The 22,571-nt window shown below is 36.7% G+C and overlaps 1 protein-coding gene across 1 annotated transcript in view; it reads left to right on the top strand.

The window, feature by feature from the left end:
• LOC125834209 (uncharacterized) overlaps positions 1-22,571 on the top strand; it is a 38,803-nt gene that overhangs the window by 10,603 nt on the left and 5,629 nt on the right. The window contains exons 3-11 of the mRNA XM_049513378.1: positions 2,281-2,489; positions 3,156-3,275; positions 3,430-3,558; positions 3,640-3,765; positions 6,862-6,917; positions 6,996-7,095; positions 7,238-7,355; positions 7,543-7,752; positions 19,453-19,780. Coding sequence (XP_049369335.1) covers positions 2,281-2,489; positions 3,156-3,275; positions 3,430-3,558; positions 3,640-3,765; positions 6,862-6,917; positions 6,996-7,095; positions 7,238-7,355; positions 7,543-7,752; positions 19,453-19,780 — 1,396 coding nt within the window. The remainder of the gene's footprint in view (positions 1-2,280; positions 2,490-3,155; positions 3,276-3,429; positions 3,559-3,639; positions 3,766-6,861; positions 6,918-6,995; positions 7,096-7,237; positions 7,356-7,542; positions 7,753-19,452; positions 19,781-22,571) is intronic.

A 22,571-nucleotide genomic window follows, 5' to 3' on the forward strand; every position in this document is an offset into this window, starting at 1 on the left:
AGGAAGGCAAATTACAAATGAATCCCTCATGCCAATGAGGTGCTGGACTGGAGGTTTACAAGGGGAACCAGGTGTTTTATGTAAACTAGATGTGGAGAAGGCAGACAACCATGTCAATTCGGTGATTCTTATTTAGCACATTGCAACAGATGGATATTGGAGAACTTCATAAAAAAGCAGATGGGTTTCTGAGAAAGGTGGCTGTGCTGGATAAAATTCTGTGTCACAACAATTAGAAATCCCATTTTAGTTAATGGACAACCAGTGGGATTTTTTTCCTGCACAAAGTGGGTTTGAGGGCTGAGGCAAGACGATCCTATATCACATTTTCTCTTCATCCTGGTTATGGAAGCTATCAATAGAAGATAGAGAAAGCCATCCAATATCAGTGGATTAAGGGCTTTATGTAGGGTCAAAACAGGGGACACAATCACTGTTCCCCACCTTTTTTTCCTTATGATAGATTGATATTCTATGGTGCTGAGCGAAGTTAGATGAGATACATTAAGTTGCTACTCATTATTTTTGATACAAAATCTGGATTACTGATTAATCTTTACAAATCAGTCATCCATCCAGTAAATGTAGTAAAAAATGTGTTGGGGCAGGCAGAAATATTGGGATGCAGCATTTGTACTTCCCTATCATATATCTTGGATTGCCATTGATACATTAAGTTGCTACTCATTATTTTTTATACAAAATCTGGATTACTCGTTAATCTTTACAAATCAGTCATCCATCCAGTAAATGTAGTAAAAAATGTGTTGGGGCAGGCAGAAATATTGGGATGCAGCATTTGTACTTCCCTATCATATATCTTGGATTGCCATTGTGAGACAGATATATAAAATCACGTCAGTGTGGCAGGGAATAATTGAGAAATTTAAGAAGAAACTGGCCACATTGCAGTCACAATACTTATTTTTGGGCGGGGAATAACTTTTGACTAATAGTGTGTTGGACAACATTTCATCCTATTTTTCCCAATTCCAGGAAAGGTACTTCCTCGTCTGGACAAAATAAGGAGGAGGTTTTCCTTGGGAGGGCATAGTTCTCTAACATAAGTTTCATTTGGTTAAGGATTATTTTGCCCAAGGAAAGGGGAGGTATAGCGATCAGGGACTTAATACTTCACAATAAAAGTTAATTGATGGAGTGGCTGTGGAGATATAGTAACTATGAGGAGGCCTTGTGGAGGAGAGTAGTGCCAGATAAAACATTGCGCAGAGGGTTGTTGACACTCTAAAATAACAGCAGTCCCACATGATGTGAGTCTGTGGAAACATATAAGCAAGCTATGGGATGATTTTAATGACAAAGTGAAAATACAGGTAGATAATGAAGAAAATACCTTATTTTGGCTAGACAGATGGAATAGAAACAGGGTTTTGAAAGAAGAATCTCAGGTAGTGTCTGGTTTTGTTAATGATCCTAAAGCATCAGTAAAGCAGCTCCGGGAGAATAACTCCTGGAACATTAGTTTCAGGAGATAATGCCATGACTGGGAAATTTAAGAGATACTGGAATTTATGGCCAAAATTCAAGACATTCAGGTGCAACAACAAGAAAAGGATAGACCGATATGGGGGTCAAAGGCCAGGGTACCTTCACAGGCAAGGAGTTGTATGAGCAAATGGTCAGCAGAGGCAATATCATGGAAGATTGCAAGATTGGCTTATGAAGCTGATGTGGAGAACCAAATCATCTACCAAGGTAGCATCGTTCAGCTGGTTGGCAGTTCAAGGACCCTACCTAACATGAAGCATTAAAGAAGAGGAGAATAGTTTCGTGCAGCAGGTGTTACGTGTTTAAAGAAGATAGTGAGAGTATAGACCATTTATTTATATTCGGTACAGTAGCCAGGAATATGGGGGATCTGTTCAGCAGTATTTATGTATAAGTTGGGCAATGCCAAGGAGTGTGAAGGAAGTTAGTCATTTGGAATGGCTTCAGAGTTGGAAAATCCACCAGATGCATCAGGAAGATGATACCTCAGCGTATTATTTGGAGCAAATAGAATGGAAGAAAGAAGAGATGCTTTGAAGGAACTTCAACTCCCATGCACACACTAAAATGTAGATGCTTACTTTCATTCTCAAAAAAAATCTAGACACTTAATCCTTTTGCTTCGAGTAACTCTTCTGATGTTATTTCACATCTGGAAATTTGTGGATCATGGTATCTTTGTTTCCCTATCCATGATGGCTGTATTTGAATATGTTGTATTGTGGGTAGGGTCTCACTGTGTCAGTACTTTTCCTCTTTGTTGTTTGACAGGGGGAAGTAGTTTTGGCTGTCCCACAAATGCAGGTGCTGCAGGGACGTTCTATGATGCTGTTCCTCGAAGACTCATTGTTAACAATCACAACTTGTCAACAGATACTGATACGCTTCTCTTCGAGTTTCCTAATCACCCTCTCTGGACAAACATTTATATTCAAGATCATGCACGAGCTACTGTTCCTCTACTTTGGAGTCGTCTACAGGTCATTCATATCTTTTGTTCTTGTGAATAAGTGCTTCTACTTACAACATAAGGATGTTTTGCTTCTATGTCAAAACGAATTTGGGATTTGACAGATGTCAAAGCAGTGAGTTGACTGCCCATTGACCATATCTAGACTTTTTCTTCATTTAAAACTTTTGAGTGACTTGGGCATGTTGTGGTGTTGTTTTAGTAGCCAATCCCTAAGGAAGCAATATATGTGTAAAAATCAATTGAATGAAATATTGGCTCTAAACGGAGTTGTTAAATAGATAAAACCAAATAAAGACACCCGAAAAGTGGGTTCATTTCTTCCTAGCTCAGTTTTTCAACCCCATTGGGAAGAATGGGTATGAATATCTAGAAGTTGTATAAACACTAGTGTCACAACTTCCCTATCCTTTTTGTGTCCTTTAGCACTTCCTTTTGTATTTTTTTCTTGGATGACCGTGGTGTCTTTTGTCTTTCTTACTGCTATTTCCTTTTTATGCCTTTCTGGTTTGTTAGGTACATATTATGGTCCAGGAAGGGAAGCCTAAGTTCGTAATTTGAAAATTGAATATGATATCTTAGTTTCTAGTTGGCTTCCTTCTACCACCATGCATTTAGATTTGAGTGTTAATCTTAGTTGGTGGTATTTGAAGTTGATATGCTACTTGTCATTTAGGTTCGAGGACAACTTAGTTTATCACATGGTGCCATTTTGTCCTTTGGGCTTGTACATTATGCTTTATCAGAATTTGAATTGCTGGCTGAAGAGCTCTTGATGAGTGACTCAGTAATTAAGGCAAGTATGTTCTCTAGTGTTTTACCCTCCTCTTTTTATTCCAGTAAAAAAAAGAGGCACACCCCAAATTTTCTTTTTAATTGTTCTTTCTCTTTTCAATTTATTTCTAGAACATATTTGTTGGTGTTATATTTAATAGATTACAAATTTCTAGATCTATGGGTCGTTACGAATGTCTGTCAAAATCCAGTTGATGTTGAACTCAAAGATGCTTATAGATGGTGATGGTGATGCAATTGTTGCAACATCTTTACTTGAAATGAGCAATTTAGTGGTGCTAAAGGTAACTCATTCCTTTACCCTACTCTTATCATTTTGGTTATATTTTCTTTGTTTGTTACCCATCAAAACATATTGGCTTTAGGGATCCTCTGTGATACAATCAAACGCAAATTTGGGAGTTCATGGACAAGGTTCACTGAACTTAACTGGACCTGGAGATACTATTGAAGCACAACATTTGGTTTTGTCCTTGTTCTACAGCATAAATGTAAGGCTCTTTGTCTACTTAATGCTTGTACCTTTTAAGTGCAACATCTGCCTTTTCTTCTTCTGCCAAACATAAGTTTATACTATCCTCATCTAAATCTTCTGAACCAGTATTCATTCAGATCTTGCTATTCAACTTGCTCTGAAACCAGATGAATATCAGGATATTTCGCAACTTAATCGTTGGGTGTTCCATACCAATTGAATTGTTCTAATATAAAACTCATTGAACTGTATTTACCATTTTAGCAGTTAGTAAAACTATTTGTACCATACTAGGTAAGAAAAGAAACATCTATAATGTTCTTTGTGCGGCATGAAGCAGGGATTGAAGCTATTCTGCATCTTGAGTTGTCTTTTCAGAAATGTTTCTGTTTCAATGATGAAAGAAACAAGTCCACTTATACGGGATTTGCAAGCTTAGGCAGTCCCCTAATAAAGGAAGAGGGCCGCAAAAGATTACGATCAGTGTAAAAAGAGTACAACTATGATGAATGATTGATAAAGAGTATTCATAGAGCTGAGTCGAACTAATTTAGAATCGCTGAATAATTGATGTCACGACCCAAATTACTCCCTAGCCGTGATGCTACCCGACTATCTCAAGACAGGCGAACCTAGTAATAATTAACCAAAACCAATACACGTGGAAGCATTGATTAAGTCTTAACATATGAAATACCATAAAAGACCATGAATCTGATACAAGTGCGGAAGCTATAAATCCCAAAGCATAATACTTAATATCTCCAAGACCAGGTGTCGCATTGTCACGAGAATAACTAGAAGAAAGTACAAGAGTCAACTAATACAGAGTTCCAATAGATAAGAAAAAACAATAAGATAAGGGTCGTAGTGGCCACTATCGCCACAAAGCTGGAACTCACGAGCTGCGCTGAAACTGGGATTCAAAAATGAACAGAAGTGCAACAAGTGTAGTGTGAGTATGAATGTCAACGTGTACCCAGTAAGTCTCATTGACCGTTCTCAAAAGGGTAGCAGCAAGAGTTACTTTGAGAAAAAATAATCAAAACTTACCTTTACATGTGCTATACATAACAAATATAAAGGAAAAAGAGCAATAGGAGAAATAGAAGCATGTACTTGACAATTATCAACAATTAAGAAATTGTCACAGTTCAAGTCAACCAAGTAGGCAGATTCAACACAACTAATGAATTAAAGCAAGGAAATAATCAAGAAAAGGAGTAAAGTAGGATCTTTATCACATAATTCCTCTTCTCAACTTCATTGGCCAACTCATTTCACAACCCAGTGTGCACACAGCAAGGGAGGTACCAAGTCACTGACTCATGAGGGATGGATTCATATCTACACACGCACATGATCATTTATATGATCTCACGAACTCTATGGTCCTTTTTTTCTTTTTGATAAAGTAAGAGATGGTATAAATGACATCAAGAAGATGCAGGTTAGATAGTTACAGAAGTTGTGAAATTGTAAGCTCATTTACAAGTGTCCTATGCAGTGAGTAAAGAGCTTACAAAGTCCAAAAGATTGACATTAGAGTCTTAGACTCTTAGACTCTTAGGGGGCTAACCTATCCCAACTATATAAAGTTAAAAGACAATTGGTCTTAAGTTGGGGGATTGAAGATGATATCCATCAAAGCACCTTTTGTTTAAATGTCCTTCCACACACACCAAAAAATACAAGTAGGGATCATTTTATGAACTTGTCTGATGAATTTATCAACTTTCCAAGAGTTCCAACTAATGTAAGCATCCTTTAAACTAGCAGAGGCAGACCCAACTCAAACCAAAAATAGCAAAAAACAAATTCCAAAATTCAGCAGTCACTGGGCAATGAAGAAATGGATGCTGTTAGTCTCATAAGCTTATTGGCACATGAAGCATCTATGGACTGTTGTCATGCCCCTTTTCCTGCGGTTGTCCTGAGTGAGACTGGCCTCATGAAGAACTATCCAGATGAAACATAGGACCTTGGGAGGGACTTTGGTCCTCCAAATGACGGACTCTATGGTCCTCACATGTTACCTTCTCAATCTGGCTCAATAGTCCCACATCTCTATACCAACTCATACTATACAGTCCACAAAATATTAAACACCGATCCCAACAACATCTGAACATCAGACTCACAGGGTCCACAATGTTCATATCAGAGCTCTACAACAATAACATATCAGAAATAAGGAGCACATAAATAGATAATATTACAAAGGCATATCAATGCTCAAAAAGAGAATTTCAATAGATTCTGAGATAGCACATGATTTTTTGGCATATAATAAGTCTAAATTCATCAGAAGACATAAATATTATGCTTAGTTCATCAAAACACAGATGAAGGATGCGAGGCTGAAATCTAGCATTTCAAGTATATTCCATTTTACACCCGATAGTCGTATATAAGCTCGTCACAACATGTGTATGCTATTCCCACACAACTCTCAATTAGCACGTAAGTTGGGGAAAATTCCCTATCAAAGTCTTAACTTACCACAAGAGAGCTTTCAACCTTTTTTGACCGCGTCCAAACAACTCAACACTAGCCAAAAAATAATTACAAACTTTTAAACAAAGCTAAAGGATGGAAAACCATAATTTAATATGCGGTCTAGGTCAAAGTCAACCCAATAGTCAAATCTGAGCCCCAAGTATTTCTGATCCTACTATCTATATTCCTACTCATATATAGAATTTTGATATATGAGTAGGACTATATATGAGTAGGAATATAGATAGTAGGACCAGAAATACCTGTTAAGGCTAAAAGTCTAAAACATGATGTATTTTCGATGATGGGGTTGGATGGGGACACAAATTCTACCTTTGTGGGGGAGTGTGTACCAAGTTCTATCAAACAGACACTTTGTACTCTGTTTTGGCTTGATCTTCTAGTTTCAGACATTGTGTAAAGGGCTTATGTCTTCACGTGAACTCAGGTTTTTAGATTTGTAAGGTAGTCTGAGATTCTTTGCCTTAATCTTTCGTCTTTGGCTGATGCTACTTTTGAATTTAACTTGCTTATGAAACTTGAAATCCTAATACAGCATAAGTAATGATCTGTGAGCATGCTAATGACAGTATTTCTCTGTTTATGTGTGAAGGTCGGTCCTGGGTCTATTTTGCGTGGTCCCCTTGAAAATGCAGGTGTTAATCACACGTAAGGCACAACTATCTACAGCTAGTTTTTTTTTTGCTGGACTCATTGTTTTCAGCAAGATATTATTCGCAATTGCAGGAAAACAAGACTTTTTTGTGGACAGGCGAATTGCCCAATTGAATTGATATACCCCCCTGAGGACTGCAACGTGAATAGCTCACTATCTTTTACTCTTCAGGTATATTTGCTAATCAAATTCATCACTCAAGGGTGATATCTTTCATGTTTATGCCTATATCTGTTTAAGTAGCTTTTGGCATTGACTGCTGTTCTGTATTCCAGATGATTTGAAACAAAATTGATCTGTTTTATTCGTGTAGGTCTGTCGTGTTGAAGATGTTTTGGTTGAGGGCTTCTTAGAAGGGTCTGTTGTTCATTTCCATTTGGTTAGAACAGTTATTGTAAAATCTACAGGATCAATAAGTGTCTCTGGGCTAGGTATGCCTTTTCTCATTTTCCTTCCCTTGTTTGTTATCTTTTCCCTTCTTGTAAGTTTTCATGTTTCTGTTGAACAAGAAAATCTTTTTGTATGTACATGGAGCTTAAAAGAATACAATTTTCTATCAATTACCTTTACACTCTTGTAGTCCAGATTCAGAGCTAAATGATGTTTTTTGATATGAAGGTTGCACCGGAGGGTTGGGCAGTGGTGTGCTCTTGCCTAATGGCCTAAGCAGTGGTGCCGGACATGGTGGAAAGGGTGGTGATGCATTTTATAATGGCAGCTATATCGGGGGTGGTATTTCATATGGTGACACAGGTTTGCCTTGTGAACTCGGTAGCGGAAGTGGAAACCATAGTTTGCCTAGTTCAACTGCTGGTGGTGGCATAATTGGTTAGTGTTTAGAATTTTTTTCATTAATCTCTTTGTTTCTTGACTTAAGTTATCCTCTGGTTTTTATGGCTATACCACCCAAACTAACCTGCAGAAAATAATCTCAATATAACTGCCTAAAGTAATTGAATGCTGTTTGAGTTTTTCTGGTAGGTTTTTGTAAAGTCACACGCATAGAACATATTTTTTTTATCCACAGTGGCAGATTACATTTTTTACCATCCTGGATCTTCTTGGGCTTTTGTTGTTTAATGTTATATTGAAATTTGCTATCAGAGATTTACGGCTGAGAAAGCCTATTCCAATGAGCTGATGAACTCCTTGAGAAGAGATGCTTGTTGCAGTTTACATTAAAGGGCAAGCTTACACGTAAACAAATCTTGCAGTTGAGGAATGGCCATACAACAGTAACAACAACAACATACCCAGTGTTATCCCACAAGGTGGGGTTTTGGGAGGTAGAGTGTGTGCAGACCTTACTCCTACCTCGTATAGAGAGATTGTTTCCGATAGACCCTCAACTCAAATAAAGCCTGCCAAACAGTTTGAAAAGGGGATGCAGATTCTCGCCCGGAATAACCTTGCAGTCCTTTCACTGGGTATGTTGTTGTAATAACCTTGCAGTCCTTAAAAAGAAGGCCTCTATCACCCTTCCTAAGAAGTAAGTATCAGTCTGAGTCTTTGCCACCAGGCAACAGAAGGTAACCAAATGGTTCTCCTTCTTCGGGAAACTCAAATTTGCTACCACCAACTCAAAAGCTTTAGCAAAATTTAAAAATGTGAACCCTCCTTCGTTTCAATCCCCAAAACCAAAACCTCCATGCACATCATCATAGCCCCTACAGGTTGTCCCGATGAGATCATTGAAATCCCCTCCTACAAATTGCTTCTCAGTGGGTGGAATACTTCTCACAAACTCATCCAAATCCTCCCAAAAATGCTTCTTGACCTCCTCGTCAAGCCGCTTGTGGTGTGTATGCTAATAATGCTCAATGTCAGCCTTCCCACAACTAACTTAATCAACATAATCCTATCATTAACCCTCCCGACCTCTACCACTTACTCCTTAAGATCCCTGTCAACCAAAATGAATACTCCATTCTTATTCCTCACCTCTCACAGAGTACCACGCCTTAAATCCTTCCACATCCCAAGCCTCAGTACCTACCCTGCTACCCACTTGGGTTTCCTAGACACAAGCTATATTAATCTTCCTCTTCCTAAGGATCTTTACTAACTCTATGGATTTCCCCATTAGTGACCTTATGTTCCACAACCCTAATCTCAGCCTAGATGCTCCCTAAACACACTTACCACCCTTGACCCTCACCTCTATCCCCGACCGACAACATGACCTTGGTCTACTAGCACAAATCAAAGCCACTAAAGCAGATGAAACTAATCAAGGAAATTATAAATGCAATAAGGGACCACAGGCCAGAATCAACAAGAAAATACAAGTAAGCAGGCAAGCAAATTTTTGAGAATTGGTAAACATGTAAGCAGGCAAGCAAATTGTCATGACCCAATTTAAGACCATGACCGGCACTAAGGGGGAGAATCCCAAAGCAAGCCTTAATAGAAATTTACAGAAAATCGAGCAGAGTTTCCTTTGCTTTTGGGGCTATCCAATTTTTCCATGTCACAAAAACCAGCAACACAACTACAACACCCCTAAATCAGGACATACTATCCATCTATATCTAATCGACATGCAATGATACCATTTCATCTCCAGAATACAAAATAAAGTTCAAAACTAGTCACATGACTGCAAAACGAAGGAATAGTCATGACTAATAAAGGAAATGACAATGGAGCGACTCTAAGAGTTTCAAAGAAAATGAACCATAGCAATTCAAGATCCCACACAAAGTGGCCTGTTTTGTGTGGTTACTGGCTAAGGAAGTGGTGTTAACACAGGAGAATTTGATGAAGAGGGGGATTACACTGTGTTCAAGATGTTTTTTTTGCGGGGAAACTGCAGAAACAGTCAATCACTTGTTCATCCAGTGCAAGGTCACTGGCCAATTGTGGAGTCTATTCCTAAGGCGCAAAAACATCTCATGGGTCATGCCTGGTAGAATTGAGGCCTTATACAGTTGGGAAGAAGCAGGATTACAAGCAAAGAACAGAAGCAACTGGAGAATCATTCTTGCTACTATTTGGTGGACTGTCTGGAAAGAGAGAAATCTTAGAGTTTTTGAGAATAGGGAGAGTAATATGCAGCAAGTAAAATTGAATTGTATTCTAATTTTGTGTTTTTGGTGTAATGATGTTTTAGACTCATTATAGGGATAGGACAGTGCCTTTAGAGTTCATTATGTAAATATGGTTTCAGTACAACCCATGTACTGATTTAAAGAAATAGAAACAGTTACCAATCTCAAAAAAAAAAAAATCTCTTGCCACACGAAGCAATGTGGAGCTCACCATATACTACCAATTAACACTCTGTAGATAATGAAACCCTTGCTAACATCGTCTGAGTTCTCTGTTAAAACATATAGCGAGGAGTGAGACGCTAGCTCAGTGAGTAATAACACTTAACCATTACCGTTTTAATGAGGGACAAGTAAGAAAATATGCTAGTTTGATAATCAAAATCATAAAGTAAATGCCTTTTTAGAAAACAATAACAATAATCAATCTTGTCTGTGTCATGTAAGCAAAATTTCAATTTAACAATTTAGAAATAAACTCAGTAAACACTTCAATATCAAATCTTATATTTGGGAGGTTTCCCAGAATGAATCATGTAATCGGTGCGGCTCTTCTCTTTAAGAAATAACCAATTACAGTGGACCCCTCATAAAGGAGTCAAATATTCATATCAGTAGATCCCTAATCGAGGGAAATCAGTAACTGTATGCTAGTTAAAAACAAGGTACACCCGGTCTAACGAACCCGCCGTTAGCCATGGGATTCATTAAGGTCTACTCCCATTTATACTTCTCTTTATAGCCGGTAGAAACATTTTCCAAAATAGTACAAGACACTCAAGTTCTTATCAAATCATATTATGTAAAACTTAAACCAAAAACATATGTCAAGATACATACTTTTCAAGTAAATAACAAACTTTTTCAATAATGGTAAATCACATTTCAATTAACAATAAACAAGTCTTATAAAAGTGAGAACATCTCACATAGCCGTTTCAATATCATATTAAGTAAAAGGCTTGTCACATATGCAAGTTCAAAACATTCGGTAACACATTCACTTAATAAATTATGAGAGTTATAAAATTCAAATTGTGGTAAGATTACTACTGACAGTACTCATGTTGAAATACCAAACTCTTCACTCGAGTAATCCGTACGACTTTTCTTCGATCAATCTATAATCACATCATATAAATTTCGTGTTAAAACCTTTTATTTAGGCTAACTCAAAACTAAAAAGACATCCAACTTTCAAGGTTCATGCTTTACTCTCAATTAAGAGGTTGTATTTCTCATCAACTTTCGAAATTCTCCAATCTAGTAAACGAGTCATAATTTTGGCTACCCACATTTTAGCTTTGCTTAAAAATTATCATCTTGCAGACTACCCAGTCTTTTGAGATTGGTAACTGTTTCTATTTCTTTAAATCAGTACAACCCTTGTACTGAAACCATATTTACATAATGAACTCTAAAGGCACTGTCCTATCCATATAATGAGTCTAAAACATCATTGATAGAGACAGTGTCATTAGAGTAGATCTGATTACACCAAAACACAGTTAGAATACAACTCAATTTTAGTTGCTGCATATTACTCTCCCTAGTCTCAAAAACTCTTAAGATTTCTCTCTTTCTAGACAGTCCACCAAACAGTAGCAGGAATGATTCTCCAGTTGCTTTTGTTCTTTGCTTGTAATCCTGCTTCTTCCCAACTGTATAAGGCCTCTGCAATTCTACCAGGCATGACTCATGAGATGTTTTTGCGCCTTAGGAATAGACTCCACAATTGGCTAGTGACCTTGCACTGGATGAACAAGTGATTGACTGTTTCCCCACAAAAAAAAAAACATCTTGAACACAGTGTAATCCCCCTCTTCATCAAATTCTCCTGTGTCAACACCACTTCCTTAGCCAGTAACCACACAAAACAGGCCACTTTGTGTGGGATCTTGGCCTTCCAAATGTGTTTCCAGGGCCATTTGGATGCCTGCATAATTGGGTGGTTCAACTTCCTATATGCTGCACTTACTTTAAAAGTCCCAGTACTGTTCCCCAACCACTGCAATCTGTCTTTCCCTGTCTCCAAGCCACTAAATTGTTCAATGACGCTGAAGAATTCTGTAACTCTTGGAATTTCCCAATCATTGAGGTGCTTTCTAAATATAATATTCCACCCATGTGGTGTCCATAGTTCAGCTATTGTATTTTGTTGCTGAAGAACCAGAGTATGTATGTCCGGGAAAAGTGTCCCCAGATTTCCTGCTTCATGCCAATCTTCCTTCCAGAATCTAGTTTTAGCACCATCTACCACTTTAATCTTGGTGTTTTGTTTGAATTCATCCCATAGTGATCGGATGGATTTCCATAAACTAACACCATAGGGAGTGGTAACTTCCTTTGCCATCCAATTGTCACTTTCTTCATAATTTGCTTTTATGACTGAGCCCCATAAATTTTGATCATCGTTGGAATACCTCCAAAGCCACTTCATTCTCAAAGCATTGCTTTGATTCTTAAGGTTCCTGATCCCTAAACCCCCAACTCTCTTATCATTGATCACTTTTTTCCATTTGACTAAGTGGTACTCCTTCCTTTCCTTGTTTCCTTGCCACAAAAACTTTCTCCTGATGCTATCCAACCTATTAATGACACCTGGAGGAATAGGAAATAAAGACATCATATATGTTGGAAGTACATCAAGCACAGAGTTGATCAAAGTCAGTCTTCCTCCAAGTGAGAGGTACTGAGACTTGCACCTTGCTAGACACTTCTCAATCACCCCATTCCAAATTTCCAAAGACGTGGATTTGGCCCCTAAAGGCATACCCAAATAAGTAGTTGGAAGAGCACCCACTTCACCACCAAGAATTAACTTCAAATTTTCCATATTTGGCACTTCATTAACTGGATACAAGAAGCTTTTTCTCCAGTTAACATGAAGTCCAGACATTCCTTCAAACAAGACTAGAATTAGTCTCAAAATTTTGAGGTGGTCCTCTTCAGCATCACATAATATCAGGGTATCATCAGCATATTGTAGATGAGTTATCTTTAGGCTTTCCCTTCCGGCTCTAGCTACTTCAAAACCTCTTAGCCATCCTTCTCTATTTGCATTCATAATCATATTGTTGAGTCCCTCCATGACTAATAGGAAAAGGAAAGGTGATAAGGGATCACCTTGCCTTAAGCTCCTTTGTGAGCCGAAAATCCCTGATGGACAACCATTTATCAACACTGAGAAGCTTACTGAAGATATGCAGAATTTAATCCATTGTCTCCATTTGAGACCAAAACCCATCTTCTCTAGCATACCCATAAGAAAATCCCAGTTGACATGGTCATATGCTTTCTCAATATCTAATTTGCATAAGATGCCTGGTTTTTTCAAACTTGACCTGGAATCTATTGCTTCATTAGCTATTAGAACAGCATCCAGATCTGCCTTCCCTTAATAAAAGCTAGCTGTTGTGAATTAACAAGTTTGGACATCACTCGTTTTAGCCTTTCAGTGAGCACTTTTGAGAGAATTTGATAGATGCTTCCTATCAAACTGATAGGTCTAAAGTCCCTTAGTTCTTTAGCACCCTTTTTCTTTGGAATCAAGGCTATGAAGGTAGCATTAAAACTCCTTTCAAACCTCCCTTGGTCATAGAAATGCTGAAAAGTCTTCATGATATCACCCTTGACCACTTCCCAACATTTGATGTAGAACCCCATTGTAAAGCCATCTGGTCCTGGTGCTTTATCCACTGCACATTGCTTTAAACTTCTCAGAACTTCCTCCTCATCAAAATTTCTTTCTAGGTCCTCTATTTCTTCCCCTGTTAGCCTTGGACAGTTTAAAAAATTGTTGCTGGGTCTCCTTTGAACATTTTCAGAGTAAAGTTTCTGGTAGAACTCCACTATTTCCCCTTGGATCCTTTCTGGATCTTGGACTATATTCCCCTGAATGAGCAGTTCTATGTTGTTATACCTCTTGTGTGCATTTGCCATTTTGTGGAAGAAATTGGTATGCTTGTCCCCTTCCTTTAACCAAACAGATCTTGACCGTTGTCTCCGGTAAATCTCTTCATATTTTATTAAACCCTCCAGTTTCAGAAGTAAAGTTGCCTTTTCCGTTGCTTCATCTTCTGTCAATGCTCTATCAGTGGCAATCTTTTCCACAACAGCCAGCTTTTCAAGAACATTCTTTCTCTGTTGGCCAAGACTTCCTTGCTCACTTCTATTCCATTCCTTCAATTTATGTTTCAAAGCTTTTAATTTAGATGCCAGGATGTAGTCAGGTCTCCTAATGTAAAATTCTTCATTCCTAATTCAAGAGTTGTTCGACAGCTAATTAGCTTCATCGAAAGATTTTCATATTTAATATTATCCACTTTAATTGGATGCTCAACTGAAATTCAAATATCATAAATGAAGAGCTGAAAAATGCAAAACTGAACACTACAAATTATCCATCCAGGATACTCATGTGTTGCTAGTAAGTAGTTTCTTATGTGCAGCCTTGTCTTCCAACAGAGTACCTTTAATCCCAATTCATCAAGTTAATTCAAATTTAGTGTGCCCATAACTCATAAATTAGACTTATAAATCGAGTAAGTAGATTACCTTGAGTTCTTCCTCCTTTTCTTCTCTTCCTCTCTCTATTAGATTATTTTTCTCTACGTGTGCTCCCATGAGAAGCTAAGACTGCGTCTATTTTTTCCCTTCATTTTCAAAGGGGCTGGCCAAAGCTTCCACTCCAAATCTCCTAAGATCTTTGCCCCTATTTGCTTGATGTTATCCCAATCCCTAAACCCCTCTTTTCTTTTATTTTTTTTGTCAAGAACTTTCATGAGAGATGTATCTTTGAGAAAAAGCTTCAACTCTACCTATGTGGCTTTAATTCCAAAAAAAAAATGGGTGCTAAGGAGCTCACTGACTTTAGACCCATTAGCCTAATTGGTAGTGTGTACAAGATCGTCTCCAAATTACTCACCCAGAGAATCAAAATGGTTATGCACAAACTAGTGGGCCCCCAACATTTGGCCTTCATAAAAGGGAGACAAATAATAGATGCCATTCTTATGGCTAATGAGTGTGTTGATGCTAGAACTAGAAGTAGAATCCCAGGCATCCTATGTAAGCTGGACATTCAAAAAGCTTATGACCACCTCAGTTGGAAGTTCTTGTTGTAGACTCTTTCTAAAAGGGGTTATGGAGGTAGATGGTTAAGATGGATGAACTTTTGCATCAGCACTGTGAAATTCTCAGTTCTAATAAATGGCTCTACAGGTTTCTTCTCTTCACAGAGAGGTTTGAGGTTTAAGACAAGGAGACCCATTATCCCCTTTTCTTTTTATTATCGCTATGGAGGGGGTAAATGATAAGTTGAAAATCACTCAAGAAAAGTTGTGGCGGAGAGGTTTTAGGGTATCCAATAGAGTGGGGGCTGATCTGGAGACTACTCACTTACAATATGCAGAAGATACTCTTGTCTTCCTGATGTATACAGGAACCAACTCAAGATTTTAAGGGTAATCTTTGTTCTTTTTGAAGCCATCTCTAGGCTTCACATCAATTGGAACAAGAGTTTCTTGTATCCAGTAAATGAAGTCCCTGATTTATCCTCTTTGGCTAGGATTTTGGGTGGAAGGACAGGAAACCTACCAACTACATACTTGGGGATGCCCTTGGAAGCCAAAAGCAAATCTATAGGCATCTGGAATGGGGTGATTGAAAAATGTGAAAAAAGGTTGGTTACCTTATTTTAGGAGGAAGATTAACACTCATCAACAATGTTTTGGACTCTATGCCTACCTACATGATGTCGCTTTTCCCTATTCCTAATGGTGTTATTGGTGTTATTGACAGTCTTGATGCTTTGAGGAGGAACTTCCTGTGGGAAGGAAATAGTGAAACCAAGAAATTTCATTTGGTTAAGTGGGATACATTGATTGAGAGTAAACACGCAGGTGGGATGGGGATAAGGAATTTAAAAATCCAAAACCAGTGCCTTATGATGAAGTGGATATGGAGATTTGCTTCTAGTGAGCAAGCTTTGTGGAAAGATGTAATACAGGCCAAATATGAAATGGAGGATCACTGGATAACTAAAATGGTCTGTAGCACTTACGGATCATGCCTTAGGAGAGCCATCAGAAATCATTGGCCAAAGCTCAGAGGAAACTGCAGTATTAAATTGGGTAATGGTAGGAAAACCTCTTTTTGGGAAGATAGATGGCTAGAACAAGGATCTTTAAAAACTTTGTTCTCGGATATTTTCACCCTAAACCAGCAGCAAAGGGCCATTGTGGCAGAGATGTGGTCAAACCAAGGGTGGAATCTGAGTTTTAGAAAACCTCTAAATAACCAGGAGATCCAAAGGTTGGTGGAGTTTTCCAAGGTCTTGGGGCTTTGAACTACTGATGCACATGATAGTTTGGGATAGCAGGATCACAATCAAGACAATTTAGTGTCAAAAGAGCCTACAAGAAGTTTAATCCTTGTAACAGTCAGAGGAATAGGTGGCCAAGGAAGCTGATATGGAAAACTAAAATCCCCTACAAAGTGTCTTGTTTTACTTGGCTCCTTGCTAAGCAGGCACTTTTGACCCACAATTATCTTATGAAAAGAAATATTCATCTGAGTCCTAGGTGCCTCCTATGTGGTGAAGTAGAAGTAGAGACTGTCACCCATCTCTTCCTTCACTGTAGAATAACCAACATTTTGTGGAATGTTTTTATCAATCTGAAGGGCATGAAATGAGTTATGCCTAGGAGAGTTACCAGACTTTGAAGATATGGAGCAGTTATGCAAGCATTACTGGGCATAAAGAGAGATGGAAAATCATTCCAGCTTGCATTTGGTGGTCTATGTGGAAAGAAAGAAATCTCAAATGCTTCCAAAACAAGAGTAATTCCATCCAGAAGATTAAGATGAACTGCTTAGTTTTGTTTCTTTTTTGGTGTAAACAGGAGTACATGGAAGATCTAGAATCAGTTACAGATGTTTTAGGTTCCTTGTAAATTTTGCTATAGGATTGAAGATCTTCCTGCTACTCTCCACAATTGTAATTAGGAACGTGTAATTTGTTGTGGTAGGTTCTGGTTTTTTGTTTTGGAATAGAATACAAGTTCAGACCTCAAAAAAAAAAGTTGTCAGAAACATGATTATGGGCTAAGCCCATTACTTACACTTTTTTTTTTCTTTAAATGGTCGTTGACTCTCTATTTTCCTTCCTTTTTCTTTAGCAGCTGACACTACTTTTATTTTTATATGAATTATAACACAAATAATTAGGATAGCCGGGCAGCATAAGAACTTGAGGATAGAGGCTAAAGAAGTAGAAACTAAATAAATGACTAAAATAGGGGCAAAATACCAACAAAGGCTGCACAATACCTAAAGTAATATGGGTTGAATAAATAAAGATTATTGATTTTTTTAAAGATGGTGCAGCAAAAATGGTTAAAAGTATTGATTAAAATGTCTGTAAATATTTTTATCAAGCGTAGTAGGGTATTTAATAGTCAATTTAAACACATGATGTGCAAAAAATCTACAATTCAAAAATTCAAAAAAGCTTAAATATCTCAACAACTAAAACAACCTAATAGAAATATAAAATTCAAATTCATCCTAAACCTAAGCAAGTTATTATGCTAAAAGTTACAACAATAATTGAAAGTAGATTTCAATACTCCTCCTTTGCTTCAGTTGGTGCAATCCAAAAAAATTTGCTCCTCAAATTCTGATTCGGCAGTTGGCACTGAAATCTTTTGACTGCATTTGAACTTGCACATTTTTTAATATCGATCTTTCTCTTCTTCTTTCTTTTTCTTCTTTTGATTTTGTACTTACGAAACACCCATAATAATCTTGTCTTGTTTGAAAGTGTTTTAATCTGGAAAATGATAAGATTCACGTAGAGTGTTAATAAGGATCGTTCTTCCATTATAGCATTCCATAAATCGTAGGTTTCAAAATACAATTTCATTCTCATTGACCAAATTTGATAGTTTTTATCGGTAAAAATTTGTGGGGCATTGAAAGAGAGATTGCTGCTTGCCATGGTTGAGAAGTGGGTTGAAAATTAATATTGGTTGATAAAGTCCTGTGCGTTAAAAATAAGCACGAAATTAAAATGGATTGAAAATAGGTATGGATTAAAACTGGTAGAAAGTTGTTTTTCAATGAACTTACAGATCTTGTAAGATTAATGAGGCTCTTGATACCACTGTAGGTTTTTATAAGATGGTGTGACAAAAATGGTTAAAAGTATTGTTTGAAGTTTCTCTCATTATTTTTACCAAGCATAGGTGGGCTTTAAATAGCCAATTTGAATACATAATATGTAGAAAATCTACAATTCAAAATAGCTAAAATATCTTAACTAAAACAACCTAATAGAAATTTATAATTCAAATTCATCCTAAACCTAGGCAAGTTATCATGCTAAAAATTACTGCAATAACTGAATGTAAATTTCAACACAAATGCTAATAAGAATTAGAAACAGAGAAATTGAACAATAGACCCAGAATGGAAGGTACAAATAAGGACTTATACAATCAGATTATCCCACGAGAAGGTTGCAGAATCAGACTATCCGAACAAGAAATCCAACTGCAGAATCAAATTCTAAATCCTTAAAATCTACTTCTATCACTTTGAAATATTGGAAGTTGAATCATGAATGTAACTTAAAATAAGTTTAAAATGACTTTAAAAAGTTAAAAGTAGGTACTCCCCTACTTTTCATTTTTTAACTTAAAAGTTACTACTGTTTGACTTTTTAAAAACTACTTTTTTTTTAAGTTTAGCCAAACGGCTATTAATTACCTAACAAAGGATTGCAAAAGCAGAATAAGAATGCAAGATGAGCACGAAAGGTTTCAGAAAATATAAACCCACTACAAGAAAGAAAGAGGGACAGGATAGACAGAACCTTGCCGGGATGGCAAGCTGTTGAAGATGAGAGGGACCTCAGTGATGCTTGGGCGATCCTCCGTTCAAATGTGAGTGGTCGCCGGAGAAACAGACAGTGGTGCTTCCGTCTCTCTCCTGCTCGCTGCCTAGGGTTTGGTCGAACAAGGAAGAAGGGAAGAGAGAGAAGAAGAGGAGGAGGAGAGAGAGGAGGGGATGAGGGAGACACCGGGGTTGGTGGCCTCCAGCATAAGTGTGATGAAATTGGGAAAGAGGTAGCCACTATCAGGGAAAGAGAGCAGAAGAGAGAGAGAGAGAGAGAGAAGCCGTGATATCGAGATGGATCCATATATACCCATGAAATGCTACACAAATAAAAGCAATCATCAATCAGTAAGCATGAATTGAGGAATGGTCCAAATTTCAATTTTTTTTCTTACTTAACTTATTTTTGCTTGTTTATTTGCTGTGAAATGTGGTTTCATGTGTTCTTCAATTCAGTGCTGATATTTCTAGTCACTTTTTCTTGATAATCCTTGCATAATGAACATTGTCTCCTTAGAAACTTGCTTTAAATACAATGTGTAGAGAGTAATAGTTTGTGATATCTCTCTTGAAACAGTTATGGGTTCACTGGAGCATCCATTGATAAGGTTGTCTGTCTATGGTTCAATACAAGCCGATGGAGAAAGCTTTGGCAAGTATAGCACAGATGACTATAGTAAGGTTCTTTCAGACTTAGGTCCTGGTGGTGGATCTGGTGGAACAATTCTTCTTTTTGTTCAGTCTTTGGTCCTTGGTGATTCTTCTACTATATCAACTATGGGAGGGCATGGTAGTCCTAATGGTGGTGGCGGTGGTGGTGGAAGGATTCACTTTCATTGGTCGGACATTTCTGTTGGAGATGAATACCTGCCTATAACAAGTGTAAAAGGCATGATAAATGTCGGGTTCGTATCTAATCTAGTGTACATACTCATTGTGTAACTTGAATTTACTTGCTTGGTAAGTTTTGTTTTGTGAAACATCATATATATCATACAAAAGAGAACCCTAGACCCGCCTACGTGGCGCACCACAAACCAGGATTCCCTTTTAATTTATTTTATTTCCAAAACTGGCCTTCCCTTTTCATGAAAAGTTGCGACTTTTATGAAAAATTGCGACTCTTATGAAAAGTTATGACTTTTATGAAAGATTGTGACCTTTCCGAAGGATTGTAACTTTTCCAAATGACCTTTCCGATAAGACAATAAGCATTTGTTCACACTGCCCTTTGTTGTCTATAAATATAGGAATTTCCTCTCATTTTAAAACAACGAAAATTTTGAACTTCTTCTTCTTCTGGACAATTAAATATTTGTGTACTTTGCTCCTGTTGAATGATTTACTGACAGCATTGTTTTTGTATCAATACACTTGTGAATAGAATCGCTCTATCCTGAGAGGATCTATTCCTTTAAACCTCGGGTAGTAGAGGGGAATAATTTCCTTAAGGGGATACCGTGCATTCAGTGGGCTCGATCTTTTTCATTCTGTTTCATTCTATTGTTACAGATTCTGGTATATTTTTTACAGTCATTAATTTTTGCTTATATTATTAATTGTTATTTTTGAGTACATGCTTTAAACTTTGTTGTTTATGTTTTTGCAAAATTATTGTTATAAGTATTTGTTAGTACAGATTAAATAACAAATGTTAATTGAGTATTCAAGCAAGTTTTCTTCTCTACTGGAATTGTTGAAGGTACAATAAAAAAAAAACCCTTACAAATCTCTAATTTCTTCATCAACGTCATTCCTTCACATACAAGGATGAGATTTTGTGTTCTTTAGAAAATCCTCTGAGAGTTAATAACTTTGCATGCCATATGGTTTTTATGTTGTTATCTATTTTTACTAAATTTTATCAATGGATATTATGAGTACTTTAAGAATTGAAAGTTGATTGAAGTGTAAGTCAATTTTTTGAGGTTTATTATTTCAAAACATGAGAACTTTTCTGGTTAGAATGATTTGTTATCATCATTGGATATCTCATAGTTTACTCCCTTTAATGTATGTTTTTTCTCGTTGTTTGTTGTCTCCTTAAAATTGTATTGATTATTTTCATTTGGTATGTATATGATCTCACTTGGACAAAGCTTTCGTCCTTTTAATGTTTTTCATTTTTTTTCCTTCTCATTCGGCTCTTCTAAATATTTTTGGTGTGAGTTATGACTATTTTCGGCAAGCTTAATTTGAAGAATATGAAACAAAACTTGCTCTAAATAAAAGTAATATGTTAAGCTACAAAAGATATGTCTATTAAAATAGATTTGTTGTCCTTCATGTCCCAAGTTATTGATGAGCGTTTGAGTTATCTAGGTTAGACTCATTTTTAATTTTTTAATGTTCGAGAATATTTCTTTAAGTCTAGAATCCAACATTTTGATCTACTTGTACTTTCATAATGCAACAATTATACATACATATTTTTGAAAAAGTCGTAAAGTTGCATTGATGAAGTATCTAGAAGGGCCTTCATAGCAACAATTTAATGAAGAATGAATTTCTAAAAGGGGGAACAACATTATTTTGCTGTTGTTTCAAATTTATTTTTCTCCTATAAATTTCTTTAGAGTAACAAAGTAACAATAACAAAAAGTTGTGAACGTTTGACCTCAGGCAAGTAGATTGTCTCTAAAAAATTTATTTATGTTGTTGTGGTGTACATTTTTAACGGTGTTAACTTATTTATAACTAATATTGATTATCCAAAACTTTCACATAATTTTTTTTTTCACAAGGAGTTATTCTAACCATAAAATTATCAGATTCTATTTTTTCATGTACAAAGAAATAGAAAAAATGATGTTTAATCGCTTTATAAAAACATCACTCGGTTTTAACTAGACAATTATATCATCAAACATATATTATGATAAATTATGTAAAAGATAAAAATCATTAGATATGAAGATATTTTTAAGGGAAAATGGTCTGAAAAATACTCCAACTTTGGCCGAAATTGTTGTTACGATACCAAACTTTATGGAGGACCTTTTACCCCCTGCACTATTTAATAGTGTATTTTAAAGGTATATATATGCCCACGTGGACACATTACTATTTAAAATAATGCAATATTTATGATGTCCACGTAGACACATATATACCTTTAAAATACACTATTAAATAGTACATGGGGTAAAAGGTCCTTTCCAAAGTTTGGTACCGTAACAGCAATTTCGACCAAAGTTGGAGTATTTTGCAGACCCTTTTCCCTATTTTTAATCATTCATTATATTTTTATAATTCTTGAGATATGTGATAATGTCAAATTATTTAATTTATGTTGAAATGTTCTTAAAACCTACTAAAATTTACTCTCTTTTTTTCTTATAACAGTCGATTATTGGAAAGGTTGTTCAAAAGATTAGAAAGATTATTTATGCCCGCGCAAAGCGCGGGTGAATTACCTAGTTAAGTAATAAAGATAAGTATTGTAGTAGCTAATATTGTGTAGTTTCTTTGGACCTGTAACCTTGATACTTCCAGGCTGTGACCTAGGCCCTTGAAGGATAAAACCAAAGATATGTACAAAGTTGAATTGTTTCTGCCAACCTGTGAGTAAGGGATTCATTAAAAGGAAACAGCACATTTGGTTTGCATTATCTTTAATGATCCAGATAATGAGCATCTTAACAGAGTAGGACCGTTTTTCTTGACTGTAAATATGAGGAGTTTCAAGCATGTTGG

The sequence above is a fragment of the Solanum verrucosum genome, unplaced genomic scaffold (assembly GCF_900185275.1).
Source record: "Solanum verrucosum unplaced genomic scaffold, falcon-dt-bn FXZP01000190.1, whole genome shotgun sequence".
Classification (NCBI taxonomy): domain Eukaryota; kingdom Viridiplantae; phylum Streptophyta; class Magnoliopsida; order Solanales; family Solanaceae; genus Solanum; species Solanum verrucosum.